Source organism: Euleptes europaea, chromosome 5 (assembly GCF_029931775.1).
Source record: "Euleptes europaea isolate rEulEur1 chromosome 5, rEulEur1.hap1, whole genome shotgun sequence".
NCBI classification, from domain to species: Eukaryota; Metazoa; Chordata; class Lepidosauria; order Squamata; family Sphaerodactylidae; genus Euleptes; species Euleptes europaea.
The window spans coordinates 36170930-36190986 of NC_079316.1; the positions used below are offsets into that span (position 1 = coordinate 36170930).

General features: G+C 40.2%; 1 protein-coding gene across 1 annotated transcript in view; it reads right to left on the minus strand.

The window, feature by feature from the left end:
- Positions 1 to 2277: 2277 nt before the first annotated feature.
- The window catches only part of COL4A3 (collagen type IV alpha 3 chain), a 60396-nt gene continuing 42616 nt past the window's right edge, over positions 2278 to 20057 (minus strand). The window contains exons 37-48 of the mRNA XM_056849721.1: positions 19276 to 19326; positions 18576 to 18761; positions 17534 to 17664; positions 15631 to 15703; positions 11729 to 11800; positions 11520 to 11639; positions 10680 to 10778; positions 8299 to 8511; positions 6468 to 6645; positions 4331 to 4445; positions 2808 to 2980; positions 2278 to 2362 (exon numbers count right to left, since the gene is read on the minus strand). Of these exons, the coding sequence (XP_056705699.1) occupies positions 2278 to 2362; positions 2808 to 2980; positions 4331 to 4445; positions 6468 to 6645; positions 8299 to 8511; positions 10680 to 10778; positions 11520 to 11639; positions 11729 to 11800; positions 15631 to 15703; positions 17534 to 17664; positions 18576 to 18761; positions 19276 to 19326 (1496 nt within the window). The remainder of the gene's footprint in view (positions 2363 to 2807; positions 2981 to 4330; positions 4446 to 6467; positions 6646 to 8298; positions 8512 to 10679; positions 10779 to 11519; positions 11640 to 11728; positions 11801 to 15630; positions 15704 to 17533; positions 17665 to 18575; positions 18762 to 19275; positions 19327 to 20057) is intronic.

A 20057-nucleotide genomic window follows, 5' to 3' on the forward strand; every position in this document is an offset into this window, starting at 1 on the left:
GCTTATTTTAAGCACAGGATTGTATCCTTCTTTATCTTTTTTGGATCCTTCCCAGAAAAAGGAATATAAACAATTTTAAGTTATGAAAGAAAGCAATGTATAAGCTTGTCTGAGGATAACAATGTTTTATTTACCACCGTAGTCTATAAACATTTGAGTTGGCATATTGGCTCATAGTACAAATGTAACATTTCTGCACCAATTTGTCACTGTAGTGGCTGGCAACCCAAACAGAAGTGCTGATCTGCCAGTGCAACAAGTCTTAGCATCAGACTGATTTTGCAATAAGGTATTATTTTAAAAAAAAACTTAAGTAAAAAAGCATTGTCAGCGTTAAATTGAATTTTTTATTATTATTTTAAAAAAAACCTTTACTTGCAAAAATATATACTTGCAACAAGGAAAAACTGGCAGTTTAGTGGTTCTGTGAATTCTTTATTTACAACCATGCCTTTGCATAACTATGTTAAGTTAATGAGATATTTTTATGGCTAAATATTAAATCTGTCACTTGTGCAAGTATCACATGCAGTGGACATCTAAAATGTTTCACGTGTAGCATTAAAAATATAAAACATTCAGAGCTACACTTTTAAAAATATATTATATTTCTATATAAAGGCCCTGACGTAGCTGACAGTGTGCTTTGCTGTTTACAACTACTGGCCCCAGATTGGTATGTGGATCACCCAATAGATTTATCCATCAGACTCAATGCAGACCAGACGGGTGTTTATGACTTGCATTCCCAGCTAGATGCAAATTCACATCAGTGGTACACGGGAGTTTTCCTTGTTGGATCAGAATGACTACAGCTCAATCCAACTCAATTGAATGTTTCAGTGTAAATCTTTTTGCAGTTACTATTACTTGAAACTCTGCCAAAATGTTACTCTGTGTGGCTGATTTGCTTTCACAAGATGAAATATAATTTCAGCCGATGCTTTCAACCAGTATTTAAGTCACTAAAACTTGAATGTGTAGATTATAATTGTTAGCTTCATAGAGGTGAATATAATAGCTCTTTCAATTTAGTGCACTGACAGAGGTACCATGCAGAACAGAATTAGTGTTGGATCCAATGCTAGGTCCCAGGGTCTATTTCCAGCATCTCCAGGTAAAGGATCAGGTAATAAGTGATGTGAAAGACTGCTATCTGAGGTCCTGGAGAACTTAATAGACCAGTTATCTGACTCAGTATGAGGCAGTTTCATGGTGTTGGTCCTTTGATTGAACTATTACTGTGTAATTCACCTGAACATTATGCACATTTTTAGTATTGTTCTCCTGCTTTGCAAATAAGTCAACATAATCACAACAAATATTACTAGTTCAACTGCACTATGTTATATTTGGTACACCAACAACCTGAAAGAAAAGAGAACCAATTGTTTCGTAGTTTTAAAAAGTTTCTCAGTTTTGGTCTAACTTGCCACAGCTACCAGTTGTTAACCAGGGGGTGGGGAGGCATTTACAAGCCTGTTATTCTTAGTTTTGTCTCAGTAACGATAAAAAGACAGCCAGAAATAAATTAGAGCTTTCAACAATCACTTTCCTCAATATTTTCATTTTTCAGACCTAGGTAAGCAAGACTCAAAGGCCCAAAGAAGTCAGTAAAGGATCCAACAATATGTAAAGTATATACTGTACTTGTGGAACTAAAAATCAAGTTCATGTTGTAAGTTGCACTTCCAGCTAGTCAAGAAACATAGCTAATGCACTGAAACAAAAATGTTGCTATCCCCATTTACCCAGCCAGAGAAAAGACCAACTAGTGAGGATGGCATGTGTTTGATGAAATATCAAAAAGATGCATGCAGGGTTTTTTATTTGTTTTTTGCTGTTTTTACTACAGTTCCCTGTAGTAGCAGAGTTTCAGTTTAAGTAAGATCTGCTTTGACAACAATGATGTAAAGCACAGCTATCAGCTCTGTTTCCAATGGAAAACCACCGCCAACACGGCAGTTCTGTTTTCCAGATAGAAGCCCAACACCTCTTAATTCATAACTGAAGTGGCCCCAGGGATGATATAGTTCAGAAAGAAGAATCCCCGTGGTACTGCCAGCATAAACAATTTACCTTGAGAAAGTGCTTTGCATTCCATCTGAAACAAAATAGTTAAAATATTGCACTTTTTCCTTATAGCACAACATTGGCATTTTCAAGTACAAATACAGTTTAGTTTTCAGTGAAAACATATTACAAGTTCAGAAAAAAATTTAAGGTTTTTTTTAAAAATTTTTTTGCTGTGGGGGGGGTTGTGCCTCAGAGTTTTGTTTAGTTTGATCTTTTCATGCAGACTTGACAGCGGCTGATGATTTTTTCCAGTTCTCCACCTTTCACAGTTTGTGGCAATGGTTTCCTTAAAAAAATGAATAAAATCTCTTTATAAAAAGAAGAAATCCTTTCAGTTCTCAAAATTAGGGTTATGAGCATTTCTTAAAACAGAGTGACAGCTCAGTAACAACTAATTAGTCGTAACAGGCAAGACTTACAATGATAGGCAGTTAGCGACACCCAAAATTACGAAATTGTTCAAAAACAAGCAGGGGACTTGCAAGGTGGGGCATCTCATTTTCCCCTTCCCTGCTATTTCCTCTTTCCCTTCCCTGAAAGCCCTCATAGCTGAGCAAGGACCTTTATGCAGCTATGGATGTCATAGACTGGATGAGGCAGGGACCCTGCAGGGGGTATAATACACATGAAACTACCTTTGGTACCGAAATGTAGGAGATGGTTGTCACTTTTGCAACAACTGTACTCTGCTTTGCCATCTATGGATCCTGTTTGAAAACAAACCAGCATACCTGAACATTCTTCTTGAATTTAATGAAGCCAGCCAGAAACTGTAGGAGTTTGAGTAATAATTGCACGTCCCTCTGCCATGACATTCTATAAACGGGATGGCATAAAAATTTTCTAAACATGATCCTGGGGAGGCTAGCGCTTGTCCAGATGCTTCTGAGCCTGCACCTGTATACTGTAATGATAAATTTCTTCCATGAAAACATGTTCAATGGTATTTTTTAATGCAAGTAAGTATTAAATGAGTCGAAACCTGTTTGAATTTTTAGTACTCATTATAAGGATGACGTGGAGTTGCCACAGGCTGGTTTTTATTGGTGATGCTAGCTAACATTAGGATAATATTGTCAATTTCCATCATCAAATGAAAAGTAGCACAAGAATTCCAAAAGGACTTTAATAGTATATTACAAATGGGCTTCTGTGAGACTTGTGGGGAGGAACCCATCTCCTGTCACCCACTGGGCCAGCTACTCACCAGCCAGCTGGCCTGCAGCACTGGTGCGGCTTCCCCTCCCTACCAGCTTGTTTGGCTCACACAGTTACTTATTTCTGCTAACAACAGGTGTATGTGGTCTGTGCAAATGCAGACCATGTGCCTCTTTTGGGGGGGATTGAAATCCCCACACCATTTGGGGGTTTGCCTTTTCCAGCAAGCCTAGAGGGGGGCAGGTTTGCGAAAAAATACCCCATTCTCTGAACCTAACACTCTTCTCTGGGTCTATCAATCTGCATAGGGGCCAGGTTCAGCATTAGATATAGGATTCTTTATCTGAAAAAAACTCTTCTGTTATTAACCACTAAAAATACAGCAAAGGCTGCAGAAAAAAATATTTAGTTTAAGACCATAGTAGCCCAACTTCAAATAAGTCAATTCTGTATCATCTAATTAGACATAAATACCAGGAACCTGAATAATAAAGCCCTTCTACCTTTTAGCTGATGACTAGGCTGGTGTCCAATTTGCTTGTAGGGATTCCATCCTTTACCTTCCCTAATATCAGATTCTCTACATGTTCTAACACAGCTCCAGACACCAAATTGCTTTTTTGGCTACAAAAAACTTGTTCAGCTTCTCTCTCCCACTCACTATTACAGTCCCTTTATCATCACTACCAGCCTGAACCAATAATCTTTAGTGGCCCTGACTTGTACAGAACATTAGCTGCAGACTTGGTTCCATGTACGGTTTCTGAGAGTCATAGCTTGGCCTTGACAGATGCTTTATATAATTTAAGAAGGACAAAGCTGCCCTTACTCTACCTGCAAAAGAAACGTGACTAGGGAACCGAATCACTTCAGGGGTTTACTACGGCTGCTGGTAATTTGCAGTAAGCACACAATATGTTATTTCTGTTCCAGATGATCCTATGATTTAAGCACAATTTAAAAATTAAATATTTAATTCTACTGCCCCAATGTTTGAATATCCCTGTGGCTGGCATTTCAGAAACAATTTTTTCCCTTCTGGGCCACTATGTTACATTTTCAGAGCTGTAGAAAGTTTTTTTTTTATTTTTCTTACCATAACAAAAGAAAATCCTTTCCAAAGAGACTGCCAGCCTTCAGGACATGGTGGGACTGAAGTTGTTTGACTGTGGACTGCTATTACCATTGCGGGGCCTTCACAGGTAATGCACCTACAATGTTACAAAATTATTAGGTAAAAAAAAGACCCTAGTCCTTTTATTTATTTTATAAAATGTCTATGCCTCCTCTACAGAGAACCTGTTCCAGACAGCTTATGATAGTGATAATCAAATCAGCCCACAGACTGAATTAGGGCTGCAAGGCCCCTGCTGGGAAGTCCCACATCCCTGGCAACCATTTCCTGCTGCTGCTGTGGCTGGTGAGAGAAAAATAATCTTAAAAAATTGCCATTGGGTGACTTTTATCACAGAGTTTTTGTTGATTCCTAGAGAGGCGTGACATCTCTTCCAGGTTTCTTCCTAAAGTTTTGTCACACTGACAGTGTCCCCCCATGTCCCCCCCCCCGGTTTTCCACTGGTTGCCAGGCTGTGACTGGCATCCCAGACTCTAGTTTTCCTTCTTCCCTCATTTTAAAAAAATCTGTTTGGGAGGAAGAAAAAGAGACCTGTCTATGTGAAAGAGGGTGGAGTGCCTTTAGGGTTGCCAGGTCCAGGTTGGGAAATACCTGGAAATTTTTGGGCTGGAGCCTGAGAAGGGCAGGGTTTGGAGAGGGTCTTCAATGTTGTACAGTCCAATTGCCAAAGTGGCCATTTTCTCCAGGTGAACTGATCTCTGTCAGCTGGCGATCAGTTGTAGTAGCAGAAGTAATAGCAAAAGTACCAGCTAGTACTTGGAGGCTGGCAACCCTAGGTGCCCTGCTTTCAGTCAGTCTTTCTGCCTGAGGGAAATGGATGTCTAGAACATACCATGAGAGAGAAGAATGCTTTTCTAGGGAAGACAAATGGAAAGGAGAAGATGGAGACCCGCCAAACGGAAGCTTCTCTTTCTCCCATTATTCAGTCCAGTCTTCTCACTTTTTTTCAATGCCTGTCCCAGTTTTGGGGAGAATGAAGGGGAGGATGAGGGGGCAGGGAGTCTCAGTCGAGCTGTTTGCAGGCTTTGCTTTCCTGTCCCCTGCTGTTTCAAAATGGGCCCCAAAGTGGCTGTTGATCAGGGCTTTAAAATATACTACTTCCTACTAATTATACTGGCAGATTTGCAATGAAACATATTTTCCTTCGAGAAAGTATGAAGTCATGCTAGGAACCCGGTTGTCAGATGGTATCCAGACTTATCCTCCAGGAAGCTGTCTAATTCCTTTTGAAAGCTGACTATGCCTGTGGCCATCAATACATTCTCTGGTAGAGAATTTCACATTGTAATCACTCGTTGTGTAAAGAAGCATTTCCTTTTGTCCATCCTGAATCTACTGCCCATCAACTTCATCGGATGTTACAACTCCCTTGTGCTGCTTCACTGATGATGATCGACCTAGCATTTGAAACCATTTTTGTTTCAAAACAGCCTCCCCCGCAGTAATAGTGACAAAACCATGAAGCCAAGATTGGCTATACTATGATCTCACACTGATACTAGGATGAAAAGGGGCATTTTAAAAAATGGCGTTGAAGCATCTGCCAATAAGGGCTATGAAGTCTCTCTCTCTGGAACATTACCACTGGAATGCGAGGTACCACTAAAGAGAAGCATCATGGGAGGAAAGCACCTGAATGTGAGCTGGAGCATCCTGTGGCTGCACAAACTTTATTGCAGCATTTCGTACCCCCTTAAAAAACTGTCCAAATGGAAAGTGGACTTTGCAAGGGGAGTTTTTTTTTCAAACTCTGAAACTAAAAGGATATATGTAAACCAAGTACAAGTATGCAATTATTATTTTTTAAAAAACCACACACACCTTCTGGCTGTGTTCATTCTGAAGTGTACAATGCAACCCTACCTGTAACTTGATTGAAAATAATCAAAAACAAATAAGTTACTTTATTCACTCACATTGTTTTTGTGGTGTTACAATGTCATTTTAATTTCTCCCTTTATTTAACTTTTCATAAACTGTACTAGATATACTATAGCGTTTAGGAAGATAAGCCATAATCTGTTATACCCTTATGAAAAGAAATATTTGTGCTGGAATACAATCAAAGAAGGAACACCCCAAGGTGTTAAAACACTACCTGCTAATATAGGGCTCCAAAGCTTTCCCAGAAATTGGTGCCATATCAGCTGGCATTGGTTCTGCAGTTGACAACCAGTATGAATAGTCATTGCGAGAAGCAAAGCGACACACATTACTGGGATTGCAAAATAAAAAGGGCATGGTGGTAAATCTTTGAAGACAGCTACCTGTTGTTCCTAGAAAAGTCAAAAGAGATGCTGCGATGAGCATTTTTGTACAGAAATGTTGCAAAATCTCAATAAAAGACATGCCTGTAGGGAAAGCCACACATTCTTGGGAAGCAGTATAATTAAGGAAGTGTAATTGAACAAGGCATGAAGATGCTATAGTAAAAAAACAGGGGAAACAGTAGAATGTAAGAGAAGCTCATGCTTTAGTAGTGTCCTTCACAAACTTTCTGAAACAACTAGCATAGAGGGGATTAAGATGAAAAAGGGGAATGAAGGTGCAAAGTCCCCATTATAGTAATAGTTCCTGTCAGGTATGATTCCAAGTTAGATATTTTTATCAGGTGAAATAACTACAATAGGCTTGTTGTACAGAACTGGTTCTTTATGCATCATCTCCTCTGGCAGGAAAAGTAGTACAGATTAAGTATAGAATTACTTAAATGTTTTGAGGTTTGTTTTTGCACAGTAAAGTTGATGCAGTTGTCCTATGTAGTAAAAATGACCTGCTCTGTATGGAATGGCCTACGTGAGGAGGTCATTTCGCAGGATTTGCAAAACATAAATGTCCACGAGGAGATTTTTATAAAGAGATAAGAACTGTTGTATAATGGAACAACTCAGGATATGGCTTTTATAAGGGAACAAGTGGGGAATCTGCAAGGACAATGGGGGCCTCTCATTTTCCCATCCCTTCCATGGCAGAGTGGGGATTCAAACCCGGGACTTCCATATCCTAGTCTGATATTCTAACCAATACAACACAGTGGCTTTCATGGGGTGGCTGATGTTGAACAGTACCAAGCAGTCAGGCCTGGGTGAGTCATGTGAGTAGCAAGTTGAACAGTGGTTGCTGTCAGGCCCCTTTCACCTCCCCATACCTTTTACTGAAAGAAACCAAGGCATGAAGGCTCGCAATACTGTGTGGTTGCATAACAATGGTTACTGAAGGCATTCATTTCTTAAAACTACAATGCTGCTTCTATTGTTCTGATAGGTTTTAACTCCAAAAAAGGGGAAAAGATGACAGGTGACAGTTGACAGCTTTATCATTTTATAAAGCTCCTAGGCATTTCGCTGTACAAGCTTCATCAGGCGGATCACAATTCCTCTCTCCACAGCAATTGACTTGTATTGTTGATTTGTGGAGAGAGTCAGCACATAGGAACTCTGATCCCCCTGATCAAGCTTGTACAGTGAAACGCCTAGGGGCTTTACAAGATTATAAAGCTGTCAATTATCATCTGGTATCTTTTCCCCCTGTTTGGTTTGCTGCCATGTTGCTAGGTTAGCCCTATTTTTCTTTCACTTTTGCGTTTTAACTCCTCAATGTTTTTTTTTTTTTTTTTTACATTTCACATTTTTCTGCAGATGTGAGGCATTTTTCTATCTATTCTGTTCATGGTCCTCTCTCTGGATTTAAATAACCACAGATTTGTCCATGTTGAGAATTGGATTTATCAATAAGTTATTGCAATGCTTATTGTATATATCACCTTGCTTTTTACTGCATGGTCATCTACCTTTGTAACCCACTTTCTGCACTGTTGTATATCATGCTTTAGATGAGTTTCTTTGTATTATAATATGCCTTGAGTTTCACCAAGAAAGCCTGGCTATAAATGAAGTAAATATATAAATATATTTATCTATATAAAGTACCAAGGTCTTGCCCATGTGCTTGCTCATTCCCTTGTACAAAAAGAAGAGAATAACCGCTATAGATTTGAGTGGTCCCAGGCGGGCATAAGGGAATTTTGGTTGATTGGCTGTGACGTGAAAAGATGAAGCCGCTTTCTGCTGTCCCAGGTAAGTATATTCCTGGGTTTCCAGGTGGTCCCTTTATACCAGGTAAACCAAGAAATCCAGGGAAACCTATGAATGAAAAAAATAATAAAAATAAATGGATTAAAGTATATTTTTTGTGTGTGTGTTCTTGTGCAAATATTTCAATCTCATATCAAGACCTTTCGATGACATAAGATTTATGGTGGATAAAGAAGAAAAGTTCACATCCTTTGTTAGGTTTGCCAGATCAAAACAGGAGAATTAAATATGGAGGAACCTGGTTTTGTTCTGTGGTATTACACTGAGGGAGGGAAGGTGGCATGCTATAGCCCGATCCCATCCGACCTCGGAAGCTAAGCAGCATCAGTACTTGGAAGGGAGACTACCAAGGAAGGCTCTGCAGAGGAAGGCAATGGCAAACCATCTCTGCTTCTCACTTGCCTTGAAAGCCCCTTGCTGAGGTCGCCATAAGTAGGCTGCATCTTGATGGCACTTTACATATACAATATACTGAGTTTTCAATAATGTGGTTTACTTTTAAAGTAAAAGGTCTGAAGTGTCAATGAATTTAATGTGCAATGAAACATGAAGACTGCAACTGTGGCTATAGTATGAAAAATGTATCCCATCTTGAGCAACTGGCCACTGCAATAAGTAGAGACGGCTTCCCTGAACTCTGTGCCTTAGTGATCTTTCCAATGAGCCAAAATAATCCCCTAAATATACTTACATTCTTTCATCTTATCTGTACATATGTATCTGTTAAAGTAGTGGAATGGATCTTTCCTGCCTCCCCCTTCCTACTGCAGCCCTCTACAGGAACAGTGTAGAATGCAAAGTGGGGAAACTGACAAAAATTGCCCCCTCTATAGTGGAAGTGGCCTTCCACTAATGAAAGATAATTTTAACCCTTAAAAACTAGATACTATATTAAATAGATACATCTGCAATAACAAAATATTTTGTTTGGCACTGCTGGACAGAAAAGAGTATATTTAACAAGTACACCTAGGAGCTGGATTATTTATATAATATTCATTTCATAGTATGCTGCAAAATATTGCTATGACACAGTCCAAACATTGCTCCTATAAACCATATATATAATGGGCCTTGAACTTGAGGCATGCATGGATTCGTTAAATGATAAATTCTTTAAAATGTTAAGAAATGTTTGATAAGACAACTGCAATATCAGATCAAGTTTTGGTTGTTAAAAGATTTTTTAATTGCAAACAGTATCATAAACTGAAGCAGTTCTTGCATTTATGAATTATCAATATACACTTTTAACTGAGGTGAGATTCATACATTACCAGTATGGCATGATTTCCACTTCTCTACAGTTAGATTCCCTCCCATGTGGCCAACAACTGATAGATGGGATCATGGGTGGCTGCAGGCAGATTCTAGGGTGCTTCCCAGTTTAGAGCTACTGACCCCCAGGAAAGTACGGCATTTATGTGGGAATTCCTACATGATCCCTCGCCCACTCCATACAGTTCTGCATATTGTGTATATGTTGACAAGAGACACTGGAAAATGTAAACAAGCATTCCTGAAAAATGAGGGTAAACTAGATCTGACACAAGAGTTCTATTATTAGGATATCTCACAGAGTTTTTGAAACTTGTTAGCAACCCCACAAGGCTGCTTTAATGAAGTCTCACTGGAGAGGGAGTTTAACCCTTTCCTCCCATGCTTCTTCCACAATTTATATAGCTCCTCTGAATCTGCAATTAGCACAAGGGAGGAGAGAAGCATGGAGCCAACTGCAACTTCAGAGCAGCAGCTGTGGAAGAAGCAAGGAAAAACAGTCCCCCAGTGACTCAAAGCATAGGAGATCCTAATTACAGAGGTCTTGTATCACATCTAGTTTACCCCCATTCAAAATCTGACTAGATACACGACTTGAAAACGGAGGGATTCTTTGTTGGGACTGCAGATGACACTAAAAGCTTGCATGCTCCATATCAACATCACATACCATCTGATAATGAGGGAACACACACACTGATGGACAATTGTATTATTTACAGTCAGAAACAAAGGATTCTGGCAGCCCTTCTATACCATTCAAATAAAGGTATATACTATAAATGGGCTATGAATTAAAATCCTGCAAAAGATCTCTAGAAGAGTTTCAGGTCTTGAGTCCTCAACATAGTTAACACTGGAATAATGCAAAAGGAATCAATAGTATTACTTCAGAACAAGTGTTTTATGAATCAGTGCCCCTATCCCTTGGAGGGTACCTTTTTGTCCTTTAAATCCTTTGTCTCCTTTTGGCCCAGGTGGTCCAGGTCTACCGGAAATCCCAAGTCTGCCTGGCTGACCTTTCATACCTGGAGGCCCTGGATTCAGGTAGGAAAACACGTCAACAAACAGCATTTATCAATATAGAGAAAATCTGGATTTTATTTTTAAAAAAGAATGCTAGCCCTCCCCCAAGCTTTATAAATAAGGATCTCTTATGAGTGTCAGTTTTCGAAAGAAACTAAGAGCGGGACAGCAGAAACTGTTTGATTTGTAATACCAAACAGTGACAATGTGGCTGTTACAGAAATTAAAATCAAACCAGTATTGATTTTATTTCTTTAAAATCTACTATCTATTCAATTAAAAAAATAAAACAAGTTGATTACAAACTGCTATAACCCCACATTGAGTTATCTATCTTTGCCAGTTTATATATTAAAATATTGGATTATCTGCCACTAAGACAGGGATGTGCAAGCTTTTGAATGACACAGAGATATTCATTAGAATAAATAATTTCCAGCTATATAGACACAAACCTTACCTCTCGGCCACTGACATGTGTGACCTTGTGCCAGCATTCTAGTGGCTGTGTGATACAGTAGAACCAGTTTCAAATCCACACTCAGATGAAACTCACTGGGGATTGCTTGCGTGAGTTACATTTGACGTCCTCAAGTTACAATGACAAATGATACCCATTTGAAGTAAGACCTACAGCAAAATGTTTACTCGACTATCACAGAATTGTTCCAAAGTCTTAATTATTTCCCTCTTTATCTGTGTTTCCCTTGGCAGTATCCATGTCTAATGTGAAAATATTGTGAAATTTATACCTGGTGGTCCAGATAGCCCTTTGGGACCTGGATCGCCTGGATTTCCTGGGATTCCTGGAGGTCCAGGTGGTCCTGGATTTCCTGGGAAACAGACTGCATGCCCAGGTGGTCCAGGCTGACCTAACAATGAAGGTATGAACAAAGAAATGGTTACCTTTTATTAAATATCAAATGGTTAAGATGTAAAAATAGACCGAGGCTATCATTACCAGGTGGTCCCTTTGGTCCCCTAGGCCCTGCCACTCCCATTGGTCCAGATGGTCCACGATTGCCTTTTTCTGCTGAAAAGACAACCCAACACAATTAAGCATGAGTTTGGTTATAAACATCACAGCATTTGTGAATACAATTGAATCCCCATAGCTAATCTGTGCAGTGCAATCCTAAAAAAAGTTAGGCCCTTCTAAGTCCGCTGAAGTCAGTGTGTGTGTGCCTTCAAGACACAGCTGACTTGTGGTGACCCAAAAAGGGGTCGCCATAAGTCGGCTGCGACTTGATGGCACTTTACACACACACACACACACACACACACACACACTACATTGGACTCTGGCAGGAAGATAAAGAAGCTGGGTACCCAAGGTTGGGTGAAAGGAAAATATATATAAGTCTATGTATAAATACTGAAAGTATAATTTATTAGAAGCGCTATATAAAAGTTAAAATTATTTAAAAGCATTAAAATAGCACAATGGCATTTCCTGAGGTTGATAACTATAACCACATACCAAACGCGTTTCGGCCTATGGGGCCTTCAGTGGTTAATTAAAACCCTTTGTAAACCTGCACACATTTACAGAAATACATTAATGAATACAAATACAAACAGTTCAAACCCAACCAGGCATGTATATATGTTGTAAATTACTCAAACATCTGGTATAATAGGTTCCTGTTGTAATACTGGTTAGTATAAGTCTCTCAAATACTATGTGTGCAGATTAGGACCACAGGGTCCAGGAAGAATGGATGATGCCTTCCTCTTGCACTGTTTTCCTAACCTCAAATGGCCCTGGGAAAGCTTTATTTGCCCCACTGGGGAAACCTATGCGTATCCCATTAGTACATATGAGCCCCCAATGTGGTAAATAGTGTCCTAGGCTATTTCAGTTCTGGGAAACAGCTTGATGGTGGAGGTACCTTCAGCCCTTCTCCCTGTGCATGGTCCTGATCCAAATCAGGCTGCCACACAATTGAGAATTCAGTTCTCAGCAGGAAACTTGCAACTGATGCCTGACTAAAAGTGCTTATGACAGACAAGGTAATGTGCAGTTAGGTGAAGTGAGATGGAGATTCCTGGGTTAAGGTCCACAACTTTATTAATCCATGGATCTGTAACATCTATTTAACTCTGTGGCCCCTTCCATTTCCTTCAGTGTTAGTAACTAAACTTCTCAGTTGATGCAGCGGTGACCCAGCCTCTGCCAGCCTCATCTTATCTAAAAGTCCCCAGTCTGACCCCAAGCCATGGAGCAGTAGCAAGTATCCAAAAAACACACCAAAGGAGGTTTAGCTACCACCCCTTGAACTGTTAGGCCTTAGGTAGATGAGGTCGGCAGACCCAAAAGGAGACCAGTCTCAGGTGCTCCTTAAAGGCTAGGGAACACCCTGCGTCCTCCAAGTTATGACTCAAATACTCATCAAGATAACCGACTTTTACTGTTCTCCTTAACCTGCATAGAGCTGTAATTAACAACCCAAGCATCACATTTTAAATCCCACCACTTGATCAGCCCAAAGGGTTCTTGTCATTGTGCAATGCATATCAAGCAAGACATTTTACAAAAAACACTCTCTTGGACAATTTGGGTGACAGGACAAGAAACTCCTATTTAGCTCTCAAAGCCAGACAGCTGTTATCACAATGTTGCCTGGGGGGACGGGGACAAGGGGGGTGCCACATTGCACTCAAACCATCCCCCTTAAATATGTGGCCCTTGCCTCCCTTTCAGTGGCTGGGCTGCATATGGTAGGGAATGTTGGCAGTACCCTTTGTCCCTGATTCTCTCCCCGCAGATGTGTCCAAGGGTGCCCAATCCCGATATGAACATGCCTGGAGGGCAAGAGGAATTGTCACAAGAGCTTCTTAGAACTCTGCAGTGCCTCAGAACCATAAAAGAATAGAAGCTGTTTTATCTTGGGGGAGGGGCCGTGGCTCAGTGGTAGAGCATCTGCTTGGCATGCAGAAAGTCCCAGGTTCAATCCCCGGCATCTCCAGTTAAAGGGACTAGGCAAGTAGGTGATGTGAAAGACCTCAGCCTGAGATCCTGGAGAGCCGCTGCTGGTCTGAATAGACAATACTGACTTTGATGGACAGAGGGTCTGATTCAGTATAAGGCAGCTTCAAGTGTTCAAGTGTTCATCTATCTAAGCATCTATCCATAAAATTTCATTTCATTTCAATGTAAGCAAGCCAAAAGGCAAATGAATAGTTCGAAGGCACAACAATCCTATAAGGCACATGATGCAGAAACCTAGAGGAAGGTATGGGAAGGTATGGATCTGGTCAGTGGGAGCTTCAAAGACTGAGCTATAAACTATAAACTATAACAAAATAATTATTTTTATTACAAGGTGTATACTATAAAATAGTTAAAAACACACATGGCCTGTATTGCAGGCTACATATAAAATACCAGTTACAAACGTCTTATACCCAGCTGATATACATTCAATATAAATGACCAATACTGGACCAAATGCATTTTGGCCTGAATAGGCCTTCCTCAGTGGTCATAAATACAGAAACTAATTAAAAACACATCTGGAAATACAATTTATGAGGTATTTTTTATCTAATATCTTGTGTGGCTTGATGTAAACTCTTAATCCAAATCGTGGGTCTTGCCACATGGACAGTTGCTCACACAGTCTGGCACAGAATTAACGATGTTTCCGGATGTGTGTACATCAACCCGTGATAAATCGTATTGGCGCTAGCACACTGATAAAGTCTAGCTCAACTTCTGAAGCTCCCTCTACTTATCTGGTTGAGTTTTATTCTCCTTTTTTATTGTTCTATGGGTCTCTTCAGTGCCTGGATGGAAGATATCCATGGAATTGGAAACTTATGTATGCTGCTTTGGGTTCCATGGTGGAAGAACAGTTGAGTGTTAATGTAGTAATAACATAAATAAATAAGAAATTATGACTTGAAAACTAGTGCACATGAGATAATATAATGTGTTCTATTCTGTAGTCTGGACACTGACTTTTAGCTATAGATTCCATATCAAGGGCAAACATATACTGTGTTAACAGAAATCCACCGGGTGTTGTGCATTTAGAATGCCTACAAAAAAAAAAAAAACTGTAGTTCATTTAGTACTGGAAAGGAAGCAGCTGTTTACAATGTCAGGCATGATTGTAATTATAGCTCCTAATGATGAGCTTCTTGCTACAAATGCCAATAAAATAAAAATACCAATAAGAACATCTGATATCATAAAACACAGCTAATTTTGTCCCGTGAATATTAATGACACCATTATTCCACATAATGACATACTCTTTCCCAGCTCAGTCTCATTATATAGACAATTACCCTGCTTTGAGTTAATTGGCCGTGAAAAAACATGGAGGAATAAAGCGAGGCTCTAACAATCTGGTGCTAGTCCCGAATTCTTGCAGGAAACTACCTTTCCAGAGCTGCCTTGATTCCACCCCCTGTTTTACATGGGAAAGTCCAGACATATAGTTGTATTCATGAAATGTAGCATACATGAGAAGAAAATATGAACCCTTTCAAACAGTGAAAATGTGAACATAATGAAAACAATGAAACAAACTGGGGTAGGGAGAAACTATTTGGAAATCCCCTCACCCCCAAGTCTCCCTTGCCAGGATTCTATAAACTCTGAGGAGTTTGTGCAGGCCAATTACCCCTCCCATTTGTCCTTTCACTGAATCTCGACTGTTCTCAACATTCTGTGCCTCCTGGAGCATATCCTATCCTGATTTCAGATGTTTGGGATTTTTCTTTTCTTTTGGTTTATTTGTGAAGTCATATTTTTGGAATACTGGGGGTAAGTATGTAGAAACTGCTACCTGGTCAGAGGGTGGCCCTGTTGTGCAGCTTTTGATATAATTATGTTCTTAGAAATAATTATACCTTTTCGGCCTGGAGGTCCTTGAAAACCTGGTTCACCTCTAGGGCCTTGATACCCAGGGATACCATCAACTCCCTGCAAGCAAAATAAAAATGGATATATGAGGTTGGCTGTTCTCAGGGACCCAGCTATAGCAGATTCTCTGAGAAGGTCAGGGGATGGAGGCAGATAAAGACAAGAAAGAAGACCAAGGAAATCACAGTCCCATGACCAAATATTGACTGTAATGTAAACATCTGGAGAACACCTATAGACATTGCTAGAGTACAGAGCTTAGGAGTCCCCTTTCCTCTTCAGCATTCTTTTTGGTTGTTACAATAACAAAGCCTGTTTTTTTGGCAGAGGGTGGAACTAGATGCTGCAAGGAAAACACACATACGTCCCTCTTAATGCTAATATGGGACAATTAGCATTTGCCAGGGAGAATCAGCAGGCAGAGTTTAACCCTCCCCACCCAATGATTGTTTGTTCTGAACACCCCCACCTCCAGTTGACTGAAAGGTTTCCCGCCTCTGCCATCTCTAAAACTGGAAGTGCACTACTTGGGGGGAAACACAGCTTTTGGGAAGATCTTTCTTGTGCAAGATGCCCATCAGTTGGCTTTTCTACTAAGTTTAGTGGGACATACTCCTCTGCTGATAGAGGCAGAGGGCAGGTGGCATCAACTGCTGCCTGCCACTGCTGACTACGAACATGGCAATCAAACAGTGATGGTTGACAGGAGTGGTGTCAATCACCACACACAGAGAGGTCAGGTGAGTGGTAGAAGCTACTGTTCCTCCTCAGTTGCCATTACCTATTGTTTGGCTAACATGGGCAGGCAAGTGATTGGTGACAGCAAACAGCAGCAGCCAATGCCAGGTGCCTTCTCCTTCTGGATGCAGCCACCAGCACTTGCATGGCTGGGCAGCTGATAAGCAGAACACACTGTTCTCTTTCTTAATCTGGAGGAAGATTAAGATCTGGAGGCCATGCAGTGCCATGGATATTACAGACCTAGAGGGAGCCCAGTCTCCCAAAGGAGGCTCAGTCCTTGCAGTGGTAGGGGACAACCACGGCCACTGCCTGCCTTCTCCCTCTCAGCAGTGGCAGCTACTCCTTATCATCAGGATTGGATCTTACTGAGGCCTACTCTGTCTCCAGCGCTTCACTTATTGCCCAGTTATCTATCTCCCCAAGTGGGTGGGTAAATGAGCAATGGGTGAGGAAAATTTGCAGCTGTCAGATAGGAGATGGTGTTGCTTGGCTTCTTCCATGATGTGAAAGAGGAAGGAGCATCACAAGTGCCACAGATGGTAGCATCAGGAACGAGGTGGGCCTAGAGGGCCCAATCCTACAGTGGCTTTCTAGAGAAAGAAAGCAGGCAGTGGTGACTGCTGTCATAGTCTAGTAGGTTAGAGTCAGTGATGGGCCCTCCCTGACTGCTCAGGGGAAAAAGGCTTAGAGGTGGTATTTGCAGGGGAGAATTGGCTGGCACCACAGCAGTTAAGAACCATTCCCCACTATCACTAATTTGACAAAATTAGTTGGGACAACATGTCTGCTCAGAACATCTAGCTCTTCCTATTGAGGAAGACAGTGATGATCTAAGATTACCCTGTGTCATTAAGGATGTTGGACTGCCTAGGTATCTGTCATTTTTCAGTTTTGTATCTGGGCATATACATTAATAATCTCCCCAACAGGATCAACGTCAATAACAGATTGGCCAAAAGGAAGATTTGTGAGTATGTTTCAAAAGGTGCAACATTTGATGACTACCTATAATGTAAAGGAATCTTCAACTATATATTGTTAGAGCCAAAACAGACATTTATGCTTTGCTAGAATAAGTACTATGTATTAAACATTGCCTTCCAAAACACATACTTTAAAATAACAAATACAAAAAGAAATTTCACTTACTGGGGGACCAGGTAGACCAACATCACCTCTAGGTCCTGGATGTCCTGGACAGCCATCTTTTCCCTGAACACCTTTACTTCCTTTAATACTATAGCTAGATGGCCCATCAGGTCCTGGAATACCAGGTACACCTATATTTAAAGAGCTGCATTAATAAAGGGAACTAGGAATTATGATTTAAATAAGGAATCCTATACAAACAGACATAAACAAAACTCAGTGTATCATTTGACATTCTATGGGGTCATTCATTCATTCATTCATTATTTATGTATTCTATTTTTGACAATGGGTCCTGAGCAACAGTTATGTCTATCACTATCCTAACAATAGTCAGCGTAATAAAGCATCTATGTCAGTTAAAAATCAATAGTGAGGACTGGGGTACAACAGTACTCATAGTTGACATATGCATCACCAGTCACAGAATTTGTTCTGTGATGCAAAATTTCAGTCAATCCTGAAAATCCATCATAGCCAGCTCTCACTAGTGTATAGAATATCCTAAATTACTTATAGGAATTTAGACACTGTCCTTCAGTGTTACTTCAGTGTTACTCCTCTGAAGATGCCTGCCACAGCTTCTGGCGAAACGTCAGGAAAGAAAGACCAAGACCACGGTCACACAGCCTGGATAACCTACAAGAACTGATGAACTCTGACCGTGAAAGCCTTCGACAATACTTATAGGAAGTTTGCCAAAAGTAGATGGGATTAATCTATTAAAGTGTTGGAGTTTTACATTTAATAGAACTCTCATAGACTTATAACAACACATTTCTTCTTGCCTCTTTGCAAATGAATCATGCTGCAATGTTGTACCAGTCAAAGCATTCTTTCATATATTTCTATGTTCTATTTCAGTATCCAAGAGTAGAAAAAAGAACGCAAAATGGACGCATACGTGCAAATGTGTATAACTGCACAATTACAGAGTTTGGTGTTTTTAGAAACTAGATAGCTTGCAAACCTATTAAATCTTGTGAATACTCTCAAAATGGATATAACATTAAATAAGAATAGACTTATAACATATTCTTACCTGGCTTTCCATCTGGGCCAGTGGGGCCTCTATTTCCTTTTGGACCACTAATCGCTGTCCCTGGTTCCCCTGGAAGTCCTGCCTCTCCAAGTAAGCCAGGAGGTCCACTTGGTCCTTGGTCCCCCATAAGACCTTTAGCACCTTGCAGTCCTGGAAAACCAGCCATTCCCATATCTCCTTTGATACCTATATATATTTAGAAAGCTACATGTTAGTTTTAAGATAATTGAGAAAATATTGCATTAACAGCTATAATTCTGTCAAAGTAGAATGCATTTTAAGTGTACCTTGAAATGGAAATCTTGAACAAATATTTTCAGAAAGATTATATGAAGTTGTGTTACAACAAGCCTCTTTGTTACAAGAATGGTTGAATTGCTTCTGCGTTTGCTCTCACACAAAGCGGTTCAATTCTCTCTCACTGGAATACTTATGGTGTCCCAAGAGAGTCCTTTCCTTTCTTTTATAACACCATCTCAGGACCCAAAGTAGAAAATGCTTGGAAATTCTCTGTCATTCATCTCTGTACATGCCCTAGCTAGTCTTATTCTAAGGCAAGCTCTTTAAGCTTAGAAGTTCCACAGTTCTGAAAGCTTCTCATTACTTTGGAACAGGCTCTTTAAGCTTAGAAGGTGAATCCTCAAAATGAAATGCATTTTTCCACAGTGCGTGACAAAAAAATAATAAAATACCACCTCACCTTTAGGACCAGGTAGGCCTTGAGAACCTGGAGCTCCTTGGCCTGGAGAACCTGTAGGATAATATTTTTATATTGAACAAAAAGTCCTTAATCACTAGTCATAGTTAAATCAAATATATCTCAGACTATGTCTTCAAAACAATTTTACACAATTAAAATTACATACTATAAAAGGTCAGTAATGGTGCAATCATAAGCAGAGTCACACCCTTCAAATTCCATTGATGTCAATGGGCTTAGAAGGGTATGACTCTGCTTATGATTGTGCTGTCTAATAATAAAAAGGTGTAAAAGACAATAAAGTGTTTTTTTAAAACACTAAAATCATAGCAGGAAAGACTGTAACCAATTTTTAAAATCTTGGGTGTGGGGAGGATAGACTTAGCCTGATGCCTAAATGACAGTAGAGATGGTGGCAGGTAAATCTCTTTAGGGAGGGAACTTCAGAGCTCAGGTAGCACCACAGAGAAGGCATTCTCAGCCATAGCTAAGTACTCAGCAGGGTTCACAGAGAATGGCATTCATATGGGAGAAGGCAACCTGGTTTCAAGGTCAAAACAAGCACCTGGATCTGACCCCAGAAACAGACAGGCGACCAATGAATATTTTTCATTATTGGTCTGATATAGCCACTTCAGTGTTCCTCAGCCCAAACAACTTGGCTATATTATCGACGAGTTAGAGTTTCTGAACACTTTTCAAGTGCAGCCCCATGAACAATGCATTGCAATAATCAATGAACTGTTGGGACAAATGCATAGATAATTGTGGCTTTATCTTCT